At 47.8% G+C, this 23137-nt stretch overlaps 1 protein-coding gene across 6 annotated transcripts in view; it reads left to right on the forward strand.

Annotated features, from left to right (window-relative positions):
- PPP2R3A (protein phosphatase 2 regulatory subunit B''alpha) overlaps window positions 1-23137 on the forward strand; it is a 203201-nt gene that overhangs the window by 174394 nt on the left and 5670 nt on the right. For all 6 annotated transcript variants that reach the window (XM_088473842.1, XM_088473841.1, XM_088473843.1 and 3 more), the window contains 9 exons: window positions 407-673; window positions 2028-2131; window positions 2838-2940; window positions 9238-9312; window positions 9518-9604; window positions 12607-12763; window positions 18790-18838; window positions 21638-21727; window positions 22845-23020. In XM_088473842.1, coding sequence (XP_088329968.1) covers window positions 407-673; window positions 2028-2131; window positions 2838-2940; window positions 9238-9312; window positions 9518-9604; window positions 12607-12763; window positions 18790-18838; window positions 21638-21727; window positions 22845-23020 — 1108 coding nt within the window. The remainder of the gene's footprint in view (window positions 1-406; window positions 674-2027; window positions 2132-2837; window positions 2941-9237; window positions 9313-9517; window positions 9605-12606; window positions 12764-18789; window positions 18839-21637; window positions 21728-22844; window positions 23021-23137) is intronic.

A 23137-nucleotide genomic window follows, 5' to 3' on the forward strand; every position in this document is an offset into this window, starting at 1 on the left:
CAAACTATGGGACAATATGTTGAACTCCAAAGGTTTCTGTGGTCTTTTACACATTATTATATTTTTTTTGAATAGGACCTGACCCACAATCAAAATAAAAAAAAATATATATATATAACTTTATTTATATTATTTTTTATTATTTTATTTTTATATGCTTATGCAGTCCTTCCCATAGGACAGTTGTATATCCATGTACTAGTATAATATTTATGAACATCTTGAAGAGGGAATCCACTTTGAGCTCAACGATGCTTACTTGGCTCTGTGGTGGTGCACTGAAATTCAACCTGTGAAAGTTCTCAACCAGTTTTGCATTCACCTCGTATTCTACATGTATATTCATATTTTGACATTATGGTAGCTAGTCTAATATTTATTTTTTCCTATGCTTACAATCTTGCAGGTTCAAAACAAACAAGAGAAGAAGCCAGGGACGCCGCCTCCTGCCCCTGTCAGTGCTCCTATAATTCCTCGCCCAGCCTCCCCACCACCCATCAATAAAGTCACAGTAGCCCCTTCCCTGTCCATAAACATTCCACGATTTTACTTCCCCAGAGGACTGCCCAATCCTGGTTCCAACAATGAGGACACAATATCCGTGATAGAAGCAGCGTTCTCTAGTATAGAGGATGAAAAGGCTGATATCTATGAGATGGGGAAAATTGCCAAGGTAAATTATGCTGATTTCAATCTCTGGAAAGTTACAGACATGAATGTAAAATGAAAATATCTTTATTTTGTTGCTGTTTTTGCACTGCAATTTATGTTGACCTAGGATGTGCTTCCTCCCGTCTCTAAACCTCTCCGCACATTTTATATTATTATTGGATGTGTAGCATCATGTACAGTTGTATATGGTGTCAGAGCCGGCCCTAGCCAATTTGGTGCCCTAGGCAAAATTTTGACTGGTGCCCCCTACCCTATATACCCACTGTAATGGTACACCTTACACAGTGCCCCCAGTAGTAGTAATGCCACCTGTAGTAATGCCCCTAAAAGTAGTGCCCCCTGTAGTAATGCCCCCTGCAGTGACCCCAGTTGTAATGCCCTTGTACTGCCCCCAGTAGTAAGGCCCCTGTAGTGCCCCCATATGATGCCCCCAGTAGTAAGGTCCCTATAGTACCCCCAATAGTAATGGCTTATAATGCCTATGCCTAGGGCTGGCTCTGTATGGTGTACTCTCAGGCCATTTCTTATCAGACAATAAAACACTTATTCACAACCTCCTCATCTTTTGCCTAGTTTACTGTAATCTACTTCTCACTGATAATCTGAACTTCTGCTTTTCCCCTCTTTAGTTTTGTTGCCTGTCTCATTTTCCTCTTGTCTACCTACTGTATGCTGCCCCCCTCTGCCAGTCTCTCCACTACCTCCGTAACACTACCTCCCTGCATCTCCAGCCTCATTTCCTCAGACACTCCCTCCCACCCGCATCGCTCTGCCAATGTTTGCCTCTTCTCTCTCGACTTTAAGATTTCTCCTGTGCCGTCCCCAATCTGTAGAAGAACCTCCTTCACCAAGTCAGCTGTGTATCCATTCTATCCACCCTTAAACATGCCCTCAATACTCATCTCTACATTCAGGCCTACCATCCCTCCTCGCAATAGTCCAACCTCTGCTCTCCCCAATTATACTCTCCTCTCTCCCTGTGTGTCTGCCCATTCCAGGGGTGGGCAACCTATGGCACTCCAACTACTGTGTATCTACACATTCCAGCATGCCACAGTTTTAGCATGCTCTAAGAACAAAACTGTGGCAGAATATGCTGAGATGTGTAGTTCCACAGCAGCTGGGGTGCCACAGGTCACCTAAACCTGCCCTAGAATTTAAACTCTTACAGGCAGGGCCCTCTCCCCTGTGAAGTCTCTCTGTAATTATGTATTTATGCAAAGTTATATACTTGTCTGTCAGTTTTACCCACTATGTAAGGAGTTAATGGATCTTTTTGGTGCCATATAAATAAAAGATGATAGTAACACAGTATACACTAAACCTTCCAACCCCACTCTGTGTGGCTGTTTTAGGTATGTGGTTGCCCGCTGTACTGGAAGGCTGCACTGTTCAATGCAGCTGGAGGAGAGCGGACCGGGTTTGTGTCTGTGCATTCATTTATTGCAACGTGGAGAAAGTAAGTACTGAGAACACACAAACAATCATTAAACATTGTGTAATAACACGCATGATGTCTGTATTGTTATAACTAGGTAATAATGTAAGAGGAGCCCTGTAATAATAGAATGGTCATTATTTCTGTATCTTAGTGGAACATGTTACTGTCTTATTTATGAAATCTGTGTGTACTGTGTACACACAGGCACGGGCAGTTATATGCAGTCATTGCTTGGAATGTCTAGGCAAGTCATGTTTCTATTTCATGATCATTTGTCCTGTAGAGGTGTTCTGCCGAGCCCTCCACATAGCAGCCCCCACTTTGTATAACCAGTGCTGCAACATAAGGGTCTCTCTATAACATGGAATTATGGAAAGCAAAAATAACCCGTGCTTGCATAGAGGGCATATAATAAATGTAACTGAGCATGGCATTGTGCCGTATATCACCGTGATTGAATTCCTCCCGAAGTGCACTTTAGTCTGTTTCTGCCAATGGTTTGACGAACCTCACCAACAGCCCGAAAAGCGCCATCTGCTGGCTATAATAGCAGGCTAGGCGAAACATTGAACCAAGCTAAATGTACTCTATTTAGGGGTGAAAGTTAGATTTACACATTAGGTGCTTTTAAGACTCTAATAGAAATAAGAATTACTCTGCATATGATGTGTACAGTTGCACGTGGTGTTAGTCTGATTGGTACAATATTTTACCCCTTTTACAGGTTGCTACAGAACTGCCACGACGATACTTCAAAATTCTTTTACCTTTTAAAAAAACCAGGCTGCAGTTACTTAGAGCAAGAAGACTTCATCCCCCTGCTCCAGGTGAGGATCACAGACCAGATGGACACTGGCTGCCACTGACAGCCATGCTATTGGTACACATCCTGGTGTTGGTTTCCCAGGGAAACAAGATATAGATATATGTAATAATTAGGGTGATGTTACCTTACAGCACCCAATCAAGGTACAGATGTGTCCTTTTGCATCCTTGCGTGCGCAGCTAATCGTTTCACGCGAGGCGAGCGGATACATGCACTGCGTTCACACCTGCGAGTCCATAGGATTGCATGGTGAGATTGCAGTGCGTACCGTAGCGTATGCTGCTGCAGGTAATCGCATGGCGCGATGCGTGCGCACTTTTGTAGCGCGATCGGCAAGTATGTAAGAGGACACCTGTATGAATCTATTTCTACTTCAGGGTCCATAGGGTATCCACAGGATACCTTGGGGTATAGGTGTGACGTTAGTCGCTGGGCACCATAGAGTTAAGCTTTTCAGCCTCCCAGGATGCACTAGGGTCCCCCTCCTATACCCCGCCCCCGAGCCAAGGCACCTCAGTTTAGTTTGGTGCCCGGCCGGCGTCGGGTGCACCTACCTTTCTTCAGTGCAGCTGTGGCTGCACATCTGGATGTACAGCATGGACAGTCAGTCCTGACGTCCATGCTGTCTTCCCTACACCCCCGCCGGTACCAGAACGCCGGTACCGATACGGGGATGCTGGTGAGCATCTTGGGTCACAGCTAGCGGTGACCCCAGATGTTCCGGACCATGGCCGGATCCAAGGGGGACAAAGGTAAGCAGCGGGGTCCCGCGGTGGGTCCCCGCTGGTCACATGGTCCTAAGTCCCCAGGCAGGGGGCTCCCTGGGGACTGGCTGCAGCGTGGAGCCAGGCGACCAACCTGCGCTTTCCACTACCCCCTGGGACAGCGGACCGCAGCAGCGCGGTAGCGCTGCGGCGTCCCAGGGGTTAAATGCATGCCAGGGGAGCGCGCCTTCCCTGTCTCACAGCCGGCGCCTCCCCCGCTGCACACAGCCCTCTCTGCATGCTGCCGACTGGTCCTGTGGCAGCGCTCCTCCCCCAGGCCAGCCTCCTCTCTGCTCCTCGGCGGCCATCTTCTCCAGAACGCATGGTGAACGCTGCTGGAAGCGCTGGACGGAAGCATCGTGGTTTGGGTCCCCCCGCATACCTCTCCTCCGCTGTGGCTCAGGTCTGTGTATGCAGCGCTGTGTCCTACCAGGCCCTGTGTCTGTGTAGTTGAGTGATCAGCGCTGTTAGTGCAGGAATTGTTATTTCTCTGCATTGTATGTGACTGTGCTAGCGCTGCCTGTAACTTTTCTTCTCTAAACTGTCAGCTTTATTACTGTCCCTGTTCTTTCTGCTAAAGCCCTTGCGGTGCGGTGCTGCAGGGTGGTCTCTCGCCTATTTAATACTTAATTGGTGAGAGAGGTCACATACGTGGTGCCATCATGTCTGAAAGTGATTTTCCCCTCCGGCTACAGTGTACCACGTGCAAAGTACTGTTAGCGGAGGGGGAGGGTAGCGCGGAGGGCCTTTGCCGGCAGTGTTTGTCCATGGCGCGGCCTATTACGGTTACAGCACCGGTACAGGAGCCGCCCTGGGCTTGTTTCGCTCAGGCGTTAACAGCTTTAGTGGGCCAGTTAGCTCCGCAGCCCGCGTTTACTCCGATGGGTTTGTCCCAGCAGTCTGTGGTGTCGTCACCCATGCAGGGGTTCCCACGACAATTGGTGGTACCCCACAGTCTCCCTATTTCCCCGCTCCCGGGTTCTCAGGAGCCAGCGTGGGTTAACTCCCTGACGAGTTCTGTACAGCACTTGTCGGATGTGTTGCAAGGGGAGTCTGTGATGCGGCCTCATAAAAGGCCGGTGGCGTCTCTGTCCGCTCCTTATGAGGATGATGAAGGGACGTCTGATGATGGGGAGATTCTGGATCCTTACGATCAGGAACCTCTCCATACTAAGGACGCTGATGCTAAGTCCAAAGTATATATTCCTGGACTTATTCGGGCGGTCCGCACAGCCTTGGTGATTGAGGACGAAGTTCCCCCAGCGGCTAAATCTAAGTATGCCTTTTTCAAAGATGTGAAGGGCGATGCCACAGTCTTTCCTCTTTCGGGTCAGTTGGTGGACCATTTAGAGGAGGCGTGGAAACAACCTGGCAAAAGATACCAGCCGCAGAGACGCCTGGCGGTGGCTTATCCGTTCGCGGATAATTATTTTGCTAAGTGGGAATCCCCTCCACAGGTGGATTCTCACGTGACCCGTCTTGTCCGTAGTGCCACATTGCCGATGCCATCCATGTCCTCCCTTAAGGATGCTACGGACCGCAAGGTAGAAATCTGCCTGAAGTCCGCTTATTCCCTTGCAGGGGGGGCAGCACGGCCGGCTATGGCCATTTGCTGGGTTGCCAGAGCGATGGAGCGCTGGGCGGATTCATTAGAGGCTTCTTTTGAATCCGACTGTCCGGCCGAACAGGCGGAGTTGATTGGCAATCTCCGTGATTCGGCCACCTACATCAACGAGGCGGCTCTAGACATTAGTACTCTGGTGTCTAGAATTTCTTCAGCAGCGGTAGCTGCTCGTCGCACCTTGTGGCTGCGATCCTGGAAGGCGGACGCAGATTCCAAGAAAGGTCTGGAAGCGTTGCCGTTTACCGGAGAAGTTCTCTTCGGTCCGGATCTGGATAAGATTGTGGCCACGCTGGCGGCAGCCAAATCTGCTTGTCTCCCGTCGGCCGCTGCTCCTTCTGGTTCTGGACCATCGTCCTTTCGGTCATCTAGGGCCCAGGGCAGGCCCAAACCACAGTCGTTTCCTCGACAGGCTGGCCCTAAGAAATCGGTCAAGCCCGGAAGCAGGCATGGAGTACCAGACGTCCGGCCCCCAAGCCAGATGACAAACCTGCGGCCTGACGGTCCGGGCCTCCCTTTGGGGGATCCCAGGGTGGGAGGCCGCCTGCTACAGTTCGCCCAGTGTTGGTCGACCACTACGACAGACACTTGGGTTCTGGAGGTGGTTTCCCACGGATACGCCCTCTCCTTCCGGCACAGACCCCCGGCTCGATTCTTCACCACGGGTCTACCATCAGACCGGAACAAGGCTACGGAGCTGCGGAAGGTATTGCACACTATGCTCCAGGCTGGAGTTATAGTGCCTGTTCCATTCTCCCAGAGGGGCCAGGGTTTCTATTCAAATCTATTTTTGGTACAGAAACCCAATGGGTCATATCGTCCGATTCTCAACCTCAAAGCACTCAACAAGTCTTTGCGGGTCCCGAAGTTTCGGATGGAGACCCTACGGTCCATCATTCTGGCGCTGGAACCTGGGGACTACATGGTGTCATTGGACATACAGGACGCTTACCTGCATGTCCCTATTCTTTTGCGCCATCAACAGTTCCTCAGGTTTGCAATCCGCAGCGACCACTTCCAGTTTCGGGCGTTACCTTTTGGCCTGGCAACAGCACCACGTGTTTTCACCAAGGTGATGGCGGTCATGGCGGCTTCTCTGCGGCTGCAGGGAGTCCGCATGTTGCCGTATTTGGACGACCTGTTATTGGTGGCAGGATCTCCAGAGCTCCTGTTACGCCACTTGGACCTGACCATTGCACTGCTGCAACGGCACGGCTGGCTAATCAACTGGCAGAAGTCCACTCTAATCCCGTCTCGGAGGATTCTGCATCTTGGAGCCTTATTGGACTCGGGACAGCAAAGGATCTTAGTGACGGAGGACAAGATCTCTGCTTTACAGTCAAGGGTGCGCAGTTGTCTGCACAGCCGCCGGGTGTCCTTACACTCGGCGATGAGGTTACTGGGCTCCATGGTGTCGGTGTTCGACATGGTGGAATACGCCCAGTTTCACTCCAGACCTCTGCAGCACCTGATCCTGTCCAAGTGGAACGGGCTGCCTCAGTCTCTGAAGTCCCAGACGATTGTGCTCACCCCGGAGGTTCGCCTGTCCCTTGCGTGGTGGTTACAGACGACCCACCTCAACAAGGGACGTCCGTTCTGGGTTCCAAATTGGGTCCTGTTGACAACGGACGCCAGTCTTCGGGGCTGGGGAGCAGTTTCGGGTCCACACTTGTTCCAGGGCAGGTGGACGCCGACAGAAGCGGAGCTTCCAATAAATATCTTGGAACTCCGTGCGGTCTTCAATGCTCTCCAGCAGGCACAGCGGTTTCTCCAGGGTCGCCCGGTGCAGGTCCAGTCGGACAACGCTACCACCGTGGCCTACATAAACAGGCAAGGAGGAACTCGCAGTCGGGCGGCTCTCGTAGAGGTCTCTCGGATCCTGGTTTGGGCGGAGCGCAATCTTCCGGCCATATCAGAGGTCTTCATCCCAGGAGTGCTAAATTGGGAGGCGGACTTTCTAAGTCGCCAGGACGTTCATCCGGGGGAATGGTCCCTGCACCCGGACGTTTTTCAACTACTGGTGGACAGGTGGGGTCTTCCAGAAATTGACCTCATGGCGTCCCGGCACAACAACAAGTTGCCGGTGTACGGGTCTCGCACAAGAGACGAAGGGGCGTCTCTGGTGGATGCTCTGTCCGTCCGGTGGACGTTCCGGTTCGCATACCTGTTCCCTCCGGTCTCCCTTCTTCCACGGGTAATCCGGAAATTCAAACAGGAAGGAGGGACGCTCCTGTTGATAGCTCCCGCGTGGCCCAGACGGCACTGGTTCTCAGACCTTCAGGGTCTGTCCGTGGACAGTCCTCTGCGGTTGCCGCTACGACCGGACCTTCTGTCTCAGGGTCCTTGCCTTCACCCGGACCTGACTCGGCTGTCTTTGACGGCGTGGCTGTTGAGACGGCCATGCTGAGGTCCCGGGGGTTTTCCAGCTCTGTGGTGCGTACCATGTTACGAGCTCGGAAACCGTCTTCCGCGAGGATATACCATCGCGTGTGGCATACGTTCTTCCAGTGGTGTCGACCGAGAGGTTATGCACCGCGGGAGTTTCGTCTCTCGGATTCTCGCCTTCCTGCAAGCGGGACTAGATCATGGGCTTCGCCTTGCTTCTTTGAAGGTACAGGTTTCGGCCCTATCTGTCTGGTTTCACCGTAGGATTGTTACAATCCCGGATGTGCGCACCTTTATGCAGGGTGTTCTCCGCATTCAGCCGCCCTTTGTTCCACCTGTGGCGCCTTGGGATTTGGCTGTGGTCCTGAGGGCTCTCCAAGGACCGCCGTTTGAACCACTGGGCTCAGTGGATCTTAAATGGCTAACAGCTAAGACTGTTTTCCTTCTGGCCATTGCTTCGGCCAGACGTGTTTCTGAGTTAGGGGCTCTTTCTTGTAGACCCCCTTTCTTGTTTTTTCATGGGAACAGGGCAGTGCTCCGCACTCGGCCCGAGTTTCTTCCCAAAGTTGTTTCCCAGTTTCATGTTAACGAGGAAATAGTTGTTCCGGCCTTTAACTCACCGGGTCTTTCCGTGGGTGAGGCCTCTTTGGATGTTGTGCGGGCCTTAAGGACTTATGTTGACCGCACTTCTTCGTTTAGGAAGTCGGACGCTTTGTTTGTCCTCTATGGCTTCCGTAAAAACGGTTGGCCTGCTTCAAAGCAAACTTTGGCAGCCTGGATCCGTATGGCTATTTCTGAAGCTTATCTTCATGAAGGCCTACCGGTCCCCCCTTCTCTGAAGGCTCATTCCACTAGGTCTGTGGGTCCTTCGTGGGCAGCTCGACGTGGTGCCTCGGCAGTTCAGATCTGCAAGGCTGCTACGTGGTCCTCTGTCCATACCTTCGTGAGGTATTACAGGTTTGACACCTTCGCCTCTCAGGATGCTTCCTTCGGGCGGCGGATTCTCCTTTCTGCACAGGAGCGTCCCCACCCTTAAAGGATACTGCTTTGGGACTTCCCCAAGGTATCCTGTGGATACCCTATGGACCCTGAAGTAGAAAATATGAGATATGGTAAGAACTTACCCTTGTTATCTCTATTTCTACGAAGTCCATAGGGTTCCACAGGACTCCCACCCTGTCGCACCTGTGCTGCAGATGGGCTTTGCTCTGGTCACCGGTTTTCCGTCTCCCTCTGGTGAGAATGTGATTCTTGTATGTGTCCAGATCTTTTTTCTCTCTCTTCCTTCTCCTCCTCCGGCCTATGGCTTGATAACTAACTGAGGTGCCTTGGCTCGGGGGCGGGGTATAGGAGGGGGACCCTAGTGCATCCTGGGAGGCTGAAAAGCTTAACTCTATGGTGCCCAGCGACTGACGTCACACCTATACCCCAAGGTATCCTGTGGAACCCTATGGACTTCGTAGAAATAGAGATAACAAGGGTAAGTTCTTACCATATCTCATATTTTTATTAATTTGTATTATTTCAGGACATAGTGGACACACATCCTGGATTAACCTTTCTGAAGGAAGCACCTGAATTTCACTCCCGATACATCACTACGGTGCGTACATGGAACATGCTATCGCTATATGGTAATTATGTAATATGCAAACTATTACTGTAAATGAGGGCCTCACAAGTGACGTGTGTTACCTCTATAGAGCCCTTATCTTGCAGCTGATGGACAGAGGAGGTCTGTGAGCACTATGGGCATCACTCATCACTTCCCCTGTGTAATGTGTACCTTTTTATCGTTACACTTGCAGGTTATTCAGAGAATATTCTACACTGTGAACAGGTCATGGTCCGGCAGAATCACACCCACCGAGCTACGCCGAAGCAATTTCCTGCAGGTAGGACTCTTGGTATGAGATCATCAGGTATACAGAAGGTGCAATAGTCTCCTTTCATCCCGCCAGCTAGAACACGCCACACGACGTAATAACACTTTACATTATTAGTGGATGCGCTTTGGGTTTGTTAAATATTTTTTTCATTTATGGAACTAGGATTAACCCCTAAGGTTTACGGTAATATTTTTTTACATTAAGAAACTTTTAATTATGACCATACATTAAGGGGGCAATTCGGTTCTATGGCTACGAGTGGCCACCAACATTATTTATTTATTACCAGTTATTTATATAGTGCACACATATTCCGCAGCACTTTACAGAGAATATTTGTCCATTCACATCAGTCCCTGCCCCAATGTAGCTTACACTCTATGTTCCCTATCACATGCGCACACACACACACACACACACTAGGGTTAATTTTTGTTGGGAGCCAATTAACCTACCAGTATATTTTTGGGGTGTGGGAGGAAACCGGAGTACCCGGAGAAAAGCCACGCAAGCACATGTCACGTTTTCCTTCACACCCCATAGACTTGAGAGGAGAATCTGCGATGTTGCACTACTGTCATTAGTACACATTGGTGACAATTGAATTGCCCCATGAGAGTTGCAACTGTTACCTTTCACCCTCTTTCTCTGAAACCTGGCAGTTCTCTGTATTGGTATATAGGTCCCGATTCAGAGATTGATGCTAATGCAGTCGTAACTGCGATCTCTCACGGATGGCGTTTGTAAAATTATGCTAATGACACTCATGCCACCTGGAGCTTAGAGACGCCCACCAAAAGTATCTTGCATCTGTCGCTCACGCACAAAACTGCAAACATGGAAATGCAGATCAGGCGGCCATCAGCCTTCTGAGTGAGTCTAAGCTGCTGCAGGCACAACGGGTCTCCAGATACACAGAGGGCTCTCCTGCTGCCAGCAAGACCACACCGGCAAATTTATGGACGCCCACGTGTTTTAAACGGTCCGACACGCCTGCGTTTCTCTAACCACCCCGTTACCCCCCCCCCCAAACGCTGACTGCTTGTCACTCACTTTGCTAGTGACTCTTCTGTGTGAGCGTATTCGTAGTTCAGTCGCTGCGCAATGCGGCTTTCACGCATGCACCATGGCAAATAATCGCTCAATCTGTTTAAATGTCAGTATTGCACCCATCTCTGAATCAGGCCCATACTCACTAAACAATTAACATTTTACTAATCATAATATATTTTTTCTCTGCTATTGATAATTAAATATTCGATATTAGCAGAAGTAGCTTAATGTCACAGTAAAATCAATAACAAACATACCTTTAATGCAATTATCTGTCAGATATCTGTCCAATCTGGCTGGTTGAAATGAAAACCTGGTAACGTATGGGAGCAAATGACAATTGACATTTGCTCCGGACCAGATTTTCCTTCCCACCAGACAGATTGGACAGATATCTGACAGATAATTGTAGAGTGTATGCCCAGCATTAGTATTTCACACAGTAATATTGGTTTCTGTATCTGCAGGCCCAAAACTGTGTGTATTGGTCTATGGCTGTGGCCTCCCTGTTCACATTTCACTGTCTGGTTCCAGGAGGTCTGAGGTGATACAATTAGAATAATGGTGGATACACACCTGAACAACTAGCGATATATCGATTGTGCATCTTTGGGTGGGTACACTCAATATGTCTGTGAACGACGGCATTTAGTCATATCTGATCGGCCCTGCAGCACAGCCGATGACGATATGTCTAGCAGATATATCGTTTCTGTATGGCCCACCCGCCCTCCGCCCTATATGTCTGCAGCAGAAGTAATTAAATATGACGTCAAAAGTGGGTGGGCATATTCCAGTGGATCTGCTGGCCAAGCACATTGGGCGGTCAATTGGTAAGTGTGTATGCACTAACCAATCGTTAGTTAGGTGGGCGGGTCAGCCAGGTGTGTTCCCAGCTTAAGACCACTGCAGTGTTTATTTAGGTTGTAGCTGTGCTGGAGTGTTGAATGGCAAACAAAGATAGGTGTAAACCCTGCACTGGTTACAGAGGGATGCATAACATTATTAGAGAAACAAACATTATTTTCTTTAAAATAAAAATGTAATCAATTATGTAAAATAACATGTATGGAAAATTTACGTTTCAGGGATTTTTCCTGGTATTCCCCGCTATTGTTTTACACTTAAGTTGGTTGGGTTAAAAGTACAGTCAGTGCTGGACCAGAAAACCAGAGGATTTTTATAGTTTTAGTTATTTATAGTAGAGTTTTTATTATTTTTTTAATTATAATTTACATATAAAATTCTGTTGTTTTTAGCGCTGTTTATTCATGTAAAGACAATAGGTGTAGCGAAACGGAAACAGTCCAGGTGTATGTGGTTATGCTACCTAACAGATTTTAATTTTATTTTTATTTATTATTGACCGTGCAGCTCCTATTTTAATCATAAGTTAAAAGATACTTCTATGTGAGGTCCAAGAAATATTAATATAACAAAATATTCAGACAGGACGGCTGTCTTTATAAATGCTATAACCAGCCTGAGGATTAGACCGCTTAAGGCGATTATCACTATAAAAGGAAACCAGTAGTGTCCAGTGACCCGCCTGTATAATTACTAGTTGTCAGACTGGTTAGCACAGGCTGGAGCAGCATAAATTGTGCTTCCAGTCATAAGTAAAAAAAAAACAAGAGAGAACCTATGGAAACACAAGTGGGATATTAGATGGTACTGTACAGCTAGGCCACCAATGCCTCTACAGCAGCTGGAGAGCCTGCCAATCGCTGAACTGACAAACCGATTGGCAGGCTCTCTGAGGAATTACTGAGTGGTCAGCATGGGTTAGTGACAGCAGAATATTGCTACCTAATATTATTACTTATTGCTATTACCGTACCAATTGGAACTATATTGCTGGCTGGCAAGCAGTGGTTTGCAAATAAAGCAGCATTGTGCCTTTTTATATGTCTATTGTATGTTGCTTGCTATAAGTGATGTCTCTTATTGTACAGACACTGGCTCTGCTGGAGGAAGAAGATGACATTAACCAGGTGACAGATTACTTTTCCTATGAACACTTCTATGTCATCTACTGCAAGTTCTGGGAACTGGACACTGACCATGACCTGTACATTGACCAGAAAGATCTGGCTAGATATAATGACCATGGTGAGTAAATGGCAGAATTATATACAGCTTACTGAAGATGCAGCTTTTCCCCGATAACGTTCTATATTCAGTATGGATGCAGCCCTTCCCTAGAAACATTCTATATTCAGTATGGATGCAACCCTTCCTTATAGCATTCTATGTTCAGTATGGATAAAGCCCTTCCCTAGTAACATTCTATATTCAGTATGGATGCAGCCCGCCCTTTATAACATTCTATATTCAGTATGGATGCAACCTTTCCCTAGTAACATTCTTTCTTCATCAGGGTCCATAGGGGATCCACAGGGATACCATGGGAGGGTGTGGTTGGAGAGAACCGGGCACCAAACGGTTAAAGCTTTAGCTCCAAGGATGCACTGGTCCTCCTCCACATATATCCTGCCCCCAGCCACAGGCAGACAGTTTTTCGTTTGGTGCCGGAAGGACCAGTCGCACCTTTAGACAGGGGGGGACTACTTAGGCAGCCCGAAGCTTTATTTATATGAGGTTTTTTTTTTTTGTTTATCTGAGCAAGCAGCAAAGCGTCCTAAAGGGCACCTGTGGCTGCTGCTCCTGCTACCTTCAACGCCACCGTAACACCGGTGAGTGGTCAGGTGATTACGGTGGGTGCCAGTGGGGCTCTGCTAGCCACTTCACTGGGGACCCTGGGCTGCAGCCGGACAGACTGAGAAGAACAAGTAAGGCGATTCCCTGCAAGCGTGTTGTGCAGTCCTTACCTCTGGCGGTGGAGACCTGCCGGTGGATGCTGCAGTGAGGTGACAGGTTCGTCCGCTCCCCCACTCGACCACCGTGGCACTTAAAAGCTGGCTTCAGGGACCATGTAGAGGCCAGCGGAGAGGTAGGCTCTCCCCCGGCAGCCCCTCCTCCATCCCAGAGCACCATCCCTCAAGAGGTTTCCCGCCCCTGAGCTGCTCCTCCCCTCACCCTCCTCCCTATATGAGACGCTCAGCAGCCATTAATCAGGGCTTTTCTGAAACTACAGGTCTCAGGAGATTCGGGTCCAGTCTCCCTGTATACCCCTCCCCGGGGCCAGGTTATACAGCGCGCAAATCCTACCAGCCCCTTGAGGCTTGAGTAGTTCATTTAGTGCTCATTATAAGTATATTTATATGCATTGTATGTGACTTGTGCTAGCTCTGCTGTTATGATATACTGTATTAAAACTTTCTGTCAGTTATATATGTATATATCCCTGTTGCTCTTATTTAAACCCTTAACTACCAGGTGTGTAGGGGTTCATTATTACTTCACATTTACTTGTATTTGTGAAGGGTGTCACTCTGCATTACTAGCCATACACTGATTGTGTGCTGATGGCTGATTATTACTGTGTCTTCTAAGGGTAAACAGGAGCTTGAGCCCCCTGGGCTGGTTACTTGCAGATCCTGTTCAGCTGGCTTGTTTTGTGCAGGATGTTCTGTGTTATTTGTTATGTAACACATCCCCAGTCCACCATACCAGCCCCTATCCAGGAACCACCTTGGGTGACCTCCTTATCCCAGGTTATGACGCAGCTAGTGGCCCACGTATCAGCCCCTGTGCTGCCTCCCACCATGTTGGTAACCCATATGCATCCTCCTTGCATGGATGTTTATGCCCACTCAGTTCAGAATTTGGCTCAAATGTCTGCTGCCTATCAGCAAAAGGTTACAGGCGGACAGACCGGTAACCATCCTCACAGTCCACCCAGCTTTCGAATTCTGACTCATCATTTGAGAAGGCAGATGATACACAAGGTTCTCCGAGTCGCACTTGAGCGAGGAGCACCGTCATTCAATAGTGGATGTCCCTTCTTTAGTGAGGACGGTTAAACCAATCCTGGATATAGAGGATGATGAACCAGCCCCTAAGCCTAAATCCCCGATGTTTAAACATCAAAAGGTGGTTAAGGCTGAATTCCTTAATCAGAAAAGCTCGCCGAGTTCATAGGAGAAGCTAGGGGAAATCCTGGCAAACTGTTCCAGGTCCCAAAAAGACTGGCATCTTTTTACCCTCTCCCTAATAGCGAGTGTGCTAAGTAGTAAGTCCCTCCCACTGTTGATTTGCATGTGGCATGCTTAGTCAGAAGCTCTATGCTACCTTTACAGTCTACATCCTCCCTTAAGGATGCCACGAATAGAAAACTAGAAACTTTTCTCAAATCAGTCTACTCGCTTTCTGGCGCTATGCGGCCTGGGTGGCTAAGGCTATCGAAGGATGGGCAGAGACACTGGAAGAGAGCCTGCCATCAGACGCTACCAGAGAACAGCTGGCCTACATCTCCCATATTCAGGAAGCGGCCTCTTATTTGGGAGATGCGTTGGATACTGGACTCCTTGCTTCTAAGGCATCTGCGACCTCGGTTGTCGTCCGCCGGGTCCTTTGGCTACGGTCCTGGAAGGCGGGCACGGGATCCAAGAAGGCTGTCTAATCTTTATCCTTCTCTGGAGACAGGCTGTTCGGCACAGAGTTGGACAAAATTGTGGCTACCGTGACTGCCTCAAATCTGCTTTTCTGTCATCAGCAGCTGCCCCGAAGCCTAGGCTGTCCTATTCTAGGTTCTTTCGTCCCCAGGTGAAGAGGACAGTCCATTCCCAGGCAGTCTAGTTCTCATAAGACCACCAAGCCACGATGCAGTCTTGGTCGGCCAGACGTCCAGCTACCAAGTCTGACAACCAACCCTCCGCCTGATGGGGCGGGCCTCCTCCTGGGAAATTCCAGGGTGGGAGGCAGACTTCTTCAATTTTTCAACTCTTGGTGTCAAACAACAACAGATGCCTGGGTCCGAGAACTGGTCTTTCAGGGGTACGCCATAACCTTTGAGGCGTCCTCCCCAGCAATTTTTTTGTACAGGTCCCCCCCCCTTCAGACCCTATCCAGGCCCTGGCCCTCTAGGAGGCCATTCATCCCTGCTGTGTTCAGGTGTGATAATGCCGGTTCCTTCGGCTCAGAGAGGAAATGGTTTTTATTCCTCTCTTTTTGATTCAGAATCCGAATGGATCTCATCGGCCTATTCTGTATCTAAATTCCCTCAACAAATTTATCCGAGTGCCCAAGTTCCGCATGGAACCTCTACGATCAATTGTCCTGGCATTGGAGCCTGGGGATTTCATGGTTTCTCTGAACATTCAGGAGGCATACCTGCATGCACCTATTACTTCAACCCACCGACGGTTCCTATGGTTTGCTGTTCAGCAGCAACATTATCACTTTTGGGTGCTGCTTTATCAAAATAATGGCAGTTATGGCGGCCCACCTCAGGCGCCAGGGAGTCAGAATCATGCCATACCTAGATAACCTTTTAATCTTGGCACACTCACTGGTTGTGTTACAACGCCATCTCCAGCTGACCGTGAACTGCCTGCAAACTCACGGAAGTCCGCCCTATCTCCGACACAGCGGATGGTACATCTGGAGGCACTTCTGGATTCTCGAATACAGAGGAACTTTCTGCCAGCGGACAAGGTTTTGACACTACACTTGCGTGTGCGCAACTTGCTCCACAATCAGAGGGTATACATTCACTCAGCAATCTAGGTCCTGGGGTCCATGGTATACATCTTCAATATGGTGGAATACGCCCAGTTCCACTCCAGGCCCCTTCAACAATTGATTCTCTCATGGTGGAACGGGCAGTATCATATGATCCGGTCCCAGACTATCCTCCTTTCTCTGGAAGTTCGGCTTTCCTTCTCATGGTGGCTACAGACGTCCCCATCTGGACAAGGGTTGCCCCTTCTGGATTCCAAATTGGGAGCTTCTCACTACAGATGCCAGTCTTCGTGAATGGGGCGCGGTATCCGGCCATCATACCTTTCATGGACTGTGTACAACCCAGGAAAGTCGTCTGCCCATAAACATTCTGGAGCTTCAAGAAGTGTACAGAGCACTCACTCAGACGCAAGATCTCCACCAGGGCAGGCCGGTCCATATCCAGTCCGACCAACATGACTGCGGTAGCCTACCTCAACCATTAGGGAGGCATGCGAAGTCGGGAAGCCTTGCAGGTAGTGGCAAACATTCTGATCTAGGCTGAATATCCTCTTCCGCCAATCTCGGCAGTGTTCATTCCCAGAGTCTTCAACTGGGAAGCGGAATTCCTAAGCCGTTGGGACATAAATGCCGGAGAGTGGGCTCTCCACCCAGGTGTCTTTCAACTCCAGGTGGACAAATGGAGGCAGTCCTACCCTAGTAACATTCTTTCTTCAGTATGGAGGCAGCTCTTTCCTTGAAACATTCTATATTCAGTATGGATGCAGCCCTTCCCATGTAACGCTGTACATTCACTATGGATGCAGCCCTTCCCATGTAACGCTGTACCATTCACTATGGAGACAGCCCTTCCTATGTAACGCTGTACCATTCACGATGAAGGCAGCCCTTCCCATGTAACACACTACCATTCACTATGGAAACAGCACTTCCCATGTAACACTGTACATTCACTATGGAGGCAGCCCTTCCCTAGTAACATTCTTTCTTCAGTATGGAGGCAGCTCTTTCCTTGAAACATTCTATATTCACTATGGAGGCAGCCCTTTCCATGTAACGCTGTACATTCACTATGGATGCAGCCCTTCCCATGTAACACTGTACCATTCACTGTGGAGGCAGCCCTTCCCGTGTAACACTGTACATTCACTATGGAGGCAGCACTTCCCATGTAACACTGTACATTCACTATGGAGGCAGCCCTTCCCTAGTAACATTCTTTCTTCAGTATGGAGGCAGCTCTTTCCTTGAAACATTCTATATTCACTATGGAGGCAGCCCTTTCCATGTAACGCTGTACATTCACTATGGATGCAGCCCTTTCCATGTAACGCTGTACCATTCACGATGAAGGCAGCCCTTCCCATGTAACGCTGTACCATTCACGATGGAGGCAGCCCTTCCCATGTAACGCTGTACACTCAGTATGGAGGCAGCCCTTCCCATGTAACGCTGTACACTCAGTATGGAGGCAGCCCTTCCCATGTAACGCTGTACACTCAGTATGGAGGCAGCCCTTCCCATGTAACGCTGTACACTCAGTATGGAGGCAGCCCTTCCCATGTAACGCTGTACACTCAGTATGGAGGCAGCCCTTCCCATGTAACGCTGTACACTCAGTATGGAGGCAGCCCTTCCCATGTAACGCTGTACACTCAGTATGGAGGCAGCCCTTCCCATGTAACGCTGTACACTCAGTATAGAGGCAGCCCTTCCCATGTAATGCTGTACACTCAGTATGGAGGCAGTGCTGTGAAGTACCTCTACCCTAAAGCCAGTATATATGTCCTATTAGTAGATGTAATTTGTATTAGGCATGTGTCACACTTGTTAGAATGGGTTTCCATGCAGGACAATTACACTGAGCAGGTAATGGGATACGTGGTTCCCATATCACTACAGCTGTAAATGTGCTACGTGCTCCAAGTTTCCTTTTCTCTATCACATCGCTACTATGGCTCTGGAAGCTGCATTTGTAACTGGACAGAGGCAATCTTTACACCTGCCTGGCTGCCACCAGCTTTAGTGTGTGCTCTGTATCATTCTCTGTACTAGTATGGATAGAGACTGCCCTTTTGTTGATTTTGAGGTGATACCAAATACCCTGAGTGGCCCTCTCTCCTAGAGAGTACCAGCCTAATGCTGACAGGCAATCAATCCCTCCTGGTACCACTGGATGTTGGGTACCGGTACCTGGGAACTCCCTGTAAAATGGAATGATAAACTATTTTACATTAAAAGTGCTAACATGTCCTGGTAACCAATGACAGGTGTTGCATATTATCTCTTGTAGTACTATAAGCACCAGCATGCACATGGGTGCCAGTGTATCTATGCACCTGTGGTGCCACAATAGCCATTAAATAAAAATTGCCTGGAATAAAAAATTCCCTGGCCTATTCAGAGCTAATTACAGATGTAAGAGTTGTTGGGTGTTACAGGCACAGAGCCCGGCAGGAGCTGGTTTCCTCTCTGTTAATTCGCCAGTAAATATTGGCACGTTCGTAGTATTTACTCTGAATTTATAATTCGTGACTTTTTATTAATTTCAGCCTCTTCACACAGAATAATTGAGAGGATATTTTCTGGAGCAGTTACACGGTATGATATAAGCACTGCCTCCTTGGCTTCTATGTGATGGACGTGATTTGTTATATGTGACAGACATTGCAATTCAAATGTTTCCAGTGATAAACGTATTACATGTTGTGGATCAATAATAGTCCTACTGTGCTATATGGAGAATAAGGACATCAGGGTTTATTCTTAGGGTGGGTGCACGCTGGAAAGTTATATATCTGCAGATGATGGTCCTTCATACACGCTGAATGACCATCATTTGTCTCTTACGCTGCTGGTACGTGGGGCAGGGGCGGGTCCCACCCCCTCCCCACGGCCTCTGCTGCATGTGCGCACTCTGGCCGATGGACAGATATGTCTGCAGGTATATCTGTCCATTGGCTGTGCAGCACAGCCGACGCGATAGGTCTGTGAACGACGACGTTCAGAGATATCGCTGGTACACACTGGCCGACGGGCAGCAGATATATTGGCCCGATCAATTGATAGGCCAATATATCTGCCAGTGTGTACCCAGCATTACAAATCTCCACACTAAAGAGGTTTGGGGGCAAGGGGTCAGCATGGTAGTTTAGTGGTTAGCATTACTGCTTTACAGCACTGACATCATGAGTTCCACTTATAATGTTCTTCCACACGCCAAAAATATATTGATGGGTTGAATGGATTCTGACAAGGTATTGATATGAATGACAAACATTCTCTGTACAGTACTGCATGAATTGGTGGCGCTATATGAATAAACAATGATAATAATAATATACTGTTCAGTGCGACCTGACAGAATGGATACGTTTCCAATCCAGATTATATTATTTAGAATGGTTGTAGTACTGGAGAATTAAAGGGACCCTAATCCCAAAATACTCTTGTGACATACACAAATATATATGTGAATATCTCCATCCATTGACAAGAGTGAAGATTATGTTAATTTGTTTGTAAGCTTGTTAAGTTATACAATCAATTGTCCTCTGTTATCAGTCATTTAAGGTTCAGGCTGAATGTACAGTACAGATGGTCTTACTGAGATTGAGTGTGGTAAACCTATAGGAAAGCTGGAGGCTGCTTTACATGAAGCTATTTACAATTTACATGTGTCCCTGTAATATGGAAACTGTTTCATTCTGAAACTGCTAGTTGCTCATTTATTAGCTACTTTCCTATATGTGGAGTAACAGCACTTAAGGCCCCCATACACGGTAAGATTTTTCACACGATATACATCGATCGCAATGATCAATCGTGCATATCGTGTGTGGTTTGGCATGCTGTACAATACATCGTCGTACATCGGCATCGTAGATCTTCTGGAAAAACCATAAGATCTGCAATCCGTCATGCTGTTAAACAGGTTAACGAAGCACCTTGTAAGATGCATCATTTACCATTCACAGCAGCATGCAATGCATTGGGCTGAATTTGAAAACATACCAAGGTGTCATACGTTTTCAAATCGCCCCGTGTATGATGGAGGCCTGTAAGCCGCTCACTTCAGGGATACTGCAGAGAGCCACTTGGCTCTTAAGGGGGAGATGTATCAAACCTTGGAAAGAGCGAAAACGGTGAGAGCTAAATCACCAACCAATCAGCATCTGTCATTTTACCACCTGTGTTTGAAAAATGACAGGAGCTGATTGGTCGGTACTTTATCTCCAAACTTTGATGCATCTCCCCCTAAGTGATTGAGAAAAATAGCTCATGTTAAAATGCATAGCATACACCATCTCAAATCTGTCAAAGCATCCAGATAGTTTTTATATTTGCCAATGTTACAAGGTGACATTTTTGGATGAAGGTATGTAATATTTAGTGATCAAACACTCCTTCCTCTGCAAACATCCAGCTGCCCTCTGTACTCTGGAGCCCATGTTGTCCATTTAGACATCAGAGTAAAGTCATTGCAGAAGAGCTGTTGGCACTGATGACTGTCCATCTCCCGGGCTCCTCACCATGTAATGAACACAGGGCTTATATTAGTAGTTTGATTTTAGGGCCTGATTCATTACAGATCGCAACTGTGATTACGCATGCAGTCTAACTGCGAAAATATGCTAATGATTGCTATTGCAATGCAGTCACAGCCTACCATAAGGACGCCCACTTCACCTTACACACTTCTGTAATACTTAGCAAGTCTGCAAAACCATCGGTAAGATCGGAGCCTCACGCACACTTGTACAAGGTCTGACCTTACTCAGAATTTGCTAACCTCATCGTACGCAGTGAAAGCCCAAGCTGCGTATGGCATTGCAGTGGCTAATTTACGCATGCCCCTGTAACTGCGCTCAAACGCACAGGCACGCCTGCGTTTCGCCGACCACCGCCCCTCTACCACGCCCAAATGCTCACTTCCTGTCAGTCACTCTGCGATGGGTCTGCATAATCACTGCGATCGCAGACCTTCACACACTGAGATACATACACATGTGCAGAACGCAACAATCGGCCGTCTGCGTGCGTAATTGCGGTAAGGAAACAGGCCCACTGATTGAATGGCGGCCCTGGCTCGGAAGCAGCTGCCCAGTCAGCATTATCGACACTACACAAAGCATCTCTAAGGTGCCAGCAGGACGGCCAGGATCATTTTATGCTTCTATAATGGGAAATTCTCACCCCATTGAAAATAGTTTATTCCAAGCTAGCAGGGTAATACTATCAAGGTGCCCAGTTGTTACCAAATCTTGTGTATTTCCCTATACCCATTCAGAAACCTCACAAACAAGGGTGGAAATGTATCTTGCTGTCTGCAGCGCTGCCCTGCATGCATGTTGTGTGGTTATGTGCTCCCAGTAATTTGTGTATTGTATCTGTCCCCAGAGGGAATGCTGTCCAGAGGGAAGGGAGGATGAGCTATGCAGAGTTTGTGTGGTTCCTGATATCCGAAGAAGACAAGAAAATCCCCACCAGGTAATATGATGGCTCTCATACTGTAAAACAAAGTTGTTTTTTAGGTGGCAAGTAATTTATGCTTAATTTCAAGCTTAGAGACCCAGAAAACACAGAAACTTGCCACCCACTGATACATTGCTGATTTTGTTAAGAGTGTATGGACAGGATGTGTGTGAGTGCCATCCTGTGGTAGAAAATGGTAACTCATATTTTTCCATCAAACTATGGTTTACAGAAATGTTGTTATTGCAGGGAAGTGGGAACACATTTGTGAGGTATATGAGGTTTTCTACATCCAATATGATAACTGCAACTTGTCACAACTTGTATTATGTGGGAAAAAAACATCACAAATTGTCTCCATTTCTATCAACTTTTTTGGGGGGAAAAATACATGTTTACCAGCAACCTGGAGAGTATTGTACTGCACTTTTATCTTATTCTCTCCCTCTCCTCCTTATCGCACCACTGTTTCCTTCTTTGATTTAAAACAACCCAGTTTAGCCCCTGTAGTTTTTCTGTGGAAATGGATTTCTTTTTATTGTAATTAAAAGATAGCCATTCCTGCACAAACAAATGTGACTAGTTTATTTTGTACTAAGGAAATTCACTTGCTAATACACATGTATAAATGTTTCTTTATGTGGCGGATTTTATCTAGGGGCTGTAGCACAGACGGTCTGGCAGTGACTTCCCATTGGAAGCACTTCCTGCTAATCATACACAGGACGTCCCAGGGGATGTGTTCTCTCCCCCTGGGACTGACAGTCCGGACAGTAGGTAGCAGAGACTCTTTCAGTGGGAAGCTACTCACCGGCTATTACGGAAGTATTACTTGGCTTCTAGGGACTACAGCTGATGCAGGATGTCACGTTTACTGACCTCTAACCAGCCAAGGATAGCGGCCGCTGCTGCTTAGAACACAAAAAAATATGCAGCATTGCACTCTTTATGTCACAAATAATAGCATCTCTATGGGATTATCCTGGACACTGATAACCTATTATCTGTGATCTATGCAACTTGTAATACTGATATCTTTTTAGTTAGGAACTTGAAAGTAATTTGTGGGCATGAGAATACAACTAAGATTGTCTTTCACTGTACAAACATCGCACTGTGTTGCTGCTCCTAGCATTGAGTACTGGTTCCGCTGCATGGACTTGGACGGAGATGGAGTGTTATCCATGTATGAACTGGAATACTTCTATGAAGAGCAGTGTGAGAAGATGGAGACTATGGGCATCGAGCCGCTACCCTTCCAGGACCTGTTATGTCAACTATTAGACCTGGTGAAACCAGAAGTGGAAGGTATGGAGCATTATTATTATAAGACATGACAACATTTAGTATTTCATCTTGTTAGAATTGATGACAATGTGAAGTGACATCAGGGGTGTAGAATAACTTGTTAGGGAAACTGCTACA

Source organism: Taudactylus pleione, unplaced genomic scaffold (assembly GCF_031769625.1).
Source record: "Taudactylus pleione unplaced genomic scaffold, aTauple2 ptg000142l, whole genome shotgun sequence".
Classification (NCBI taxonomy): domain Eukaryota; kingdom Metazoa; phylum Chordata; class Amphibia; order Anura; family Myobatrachidae; genus Taudactylus; species Taudactylus pleione.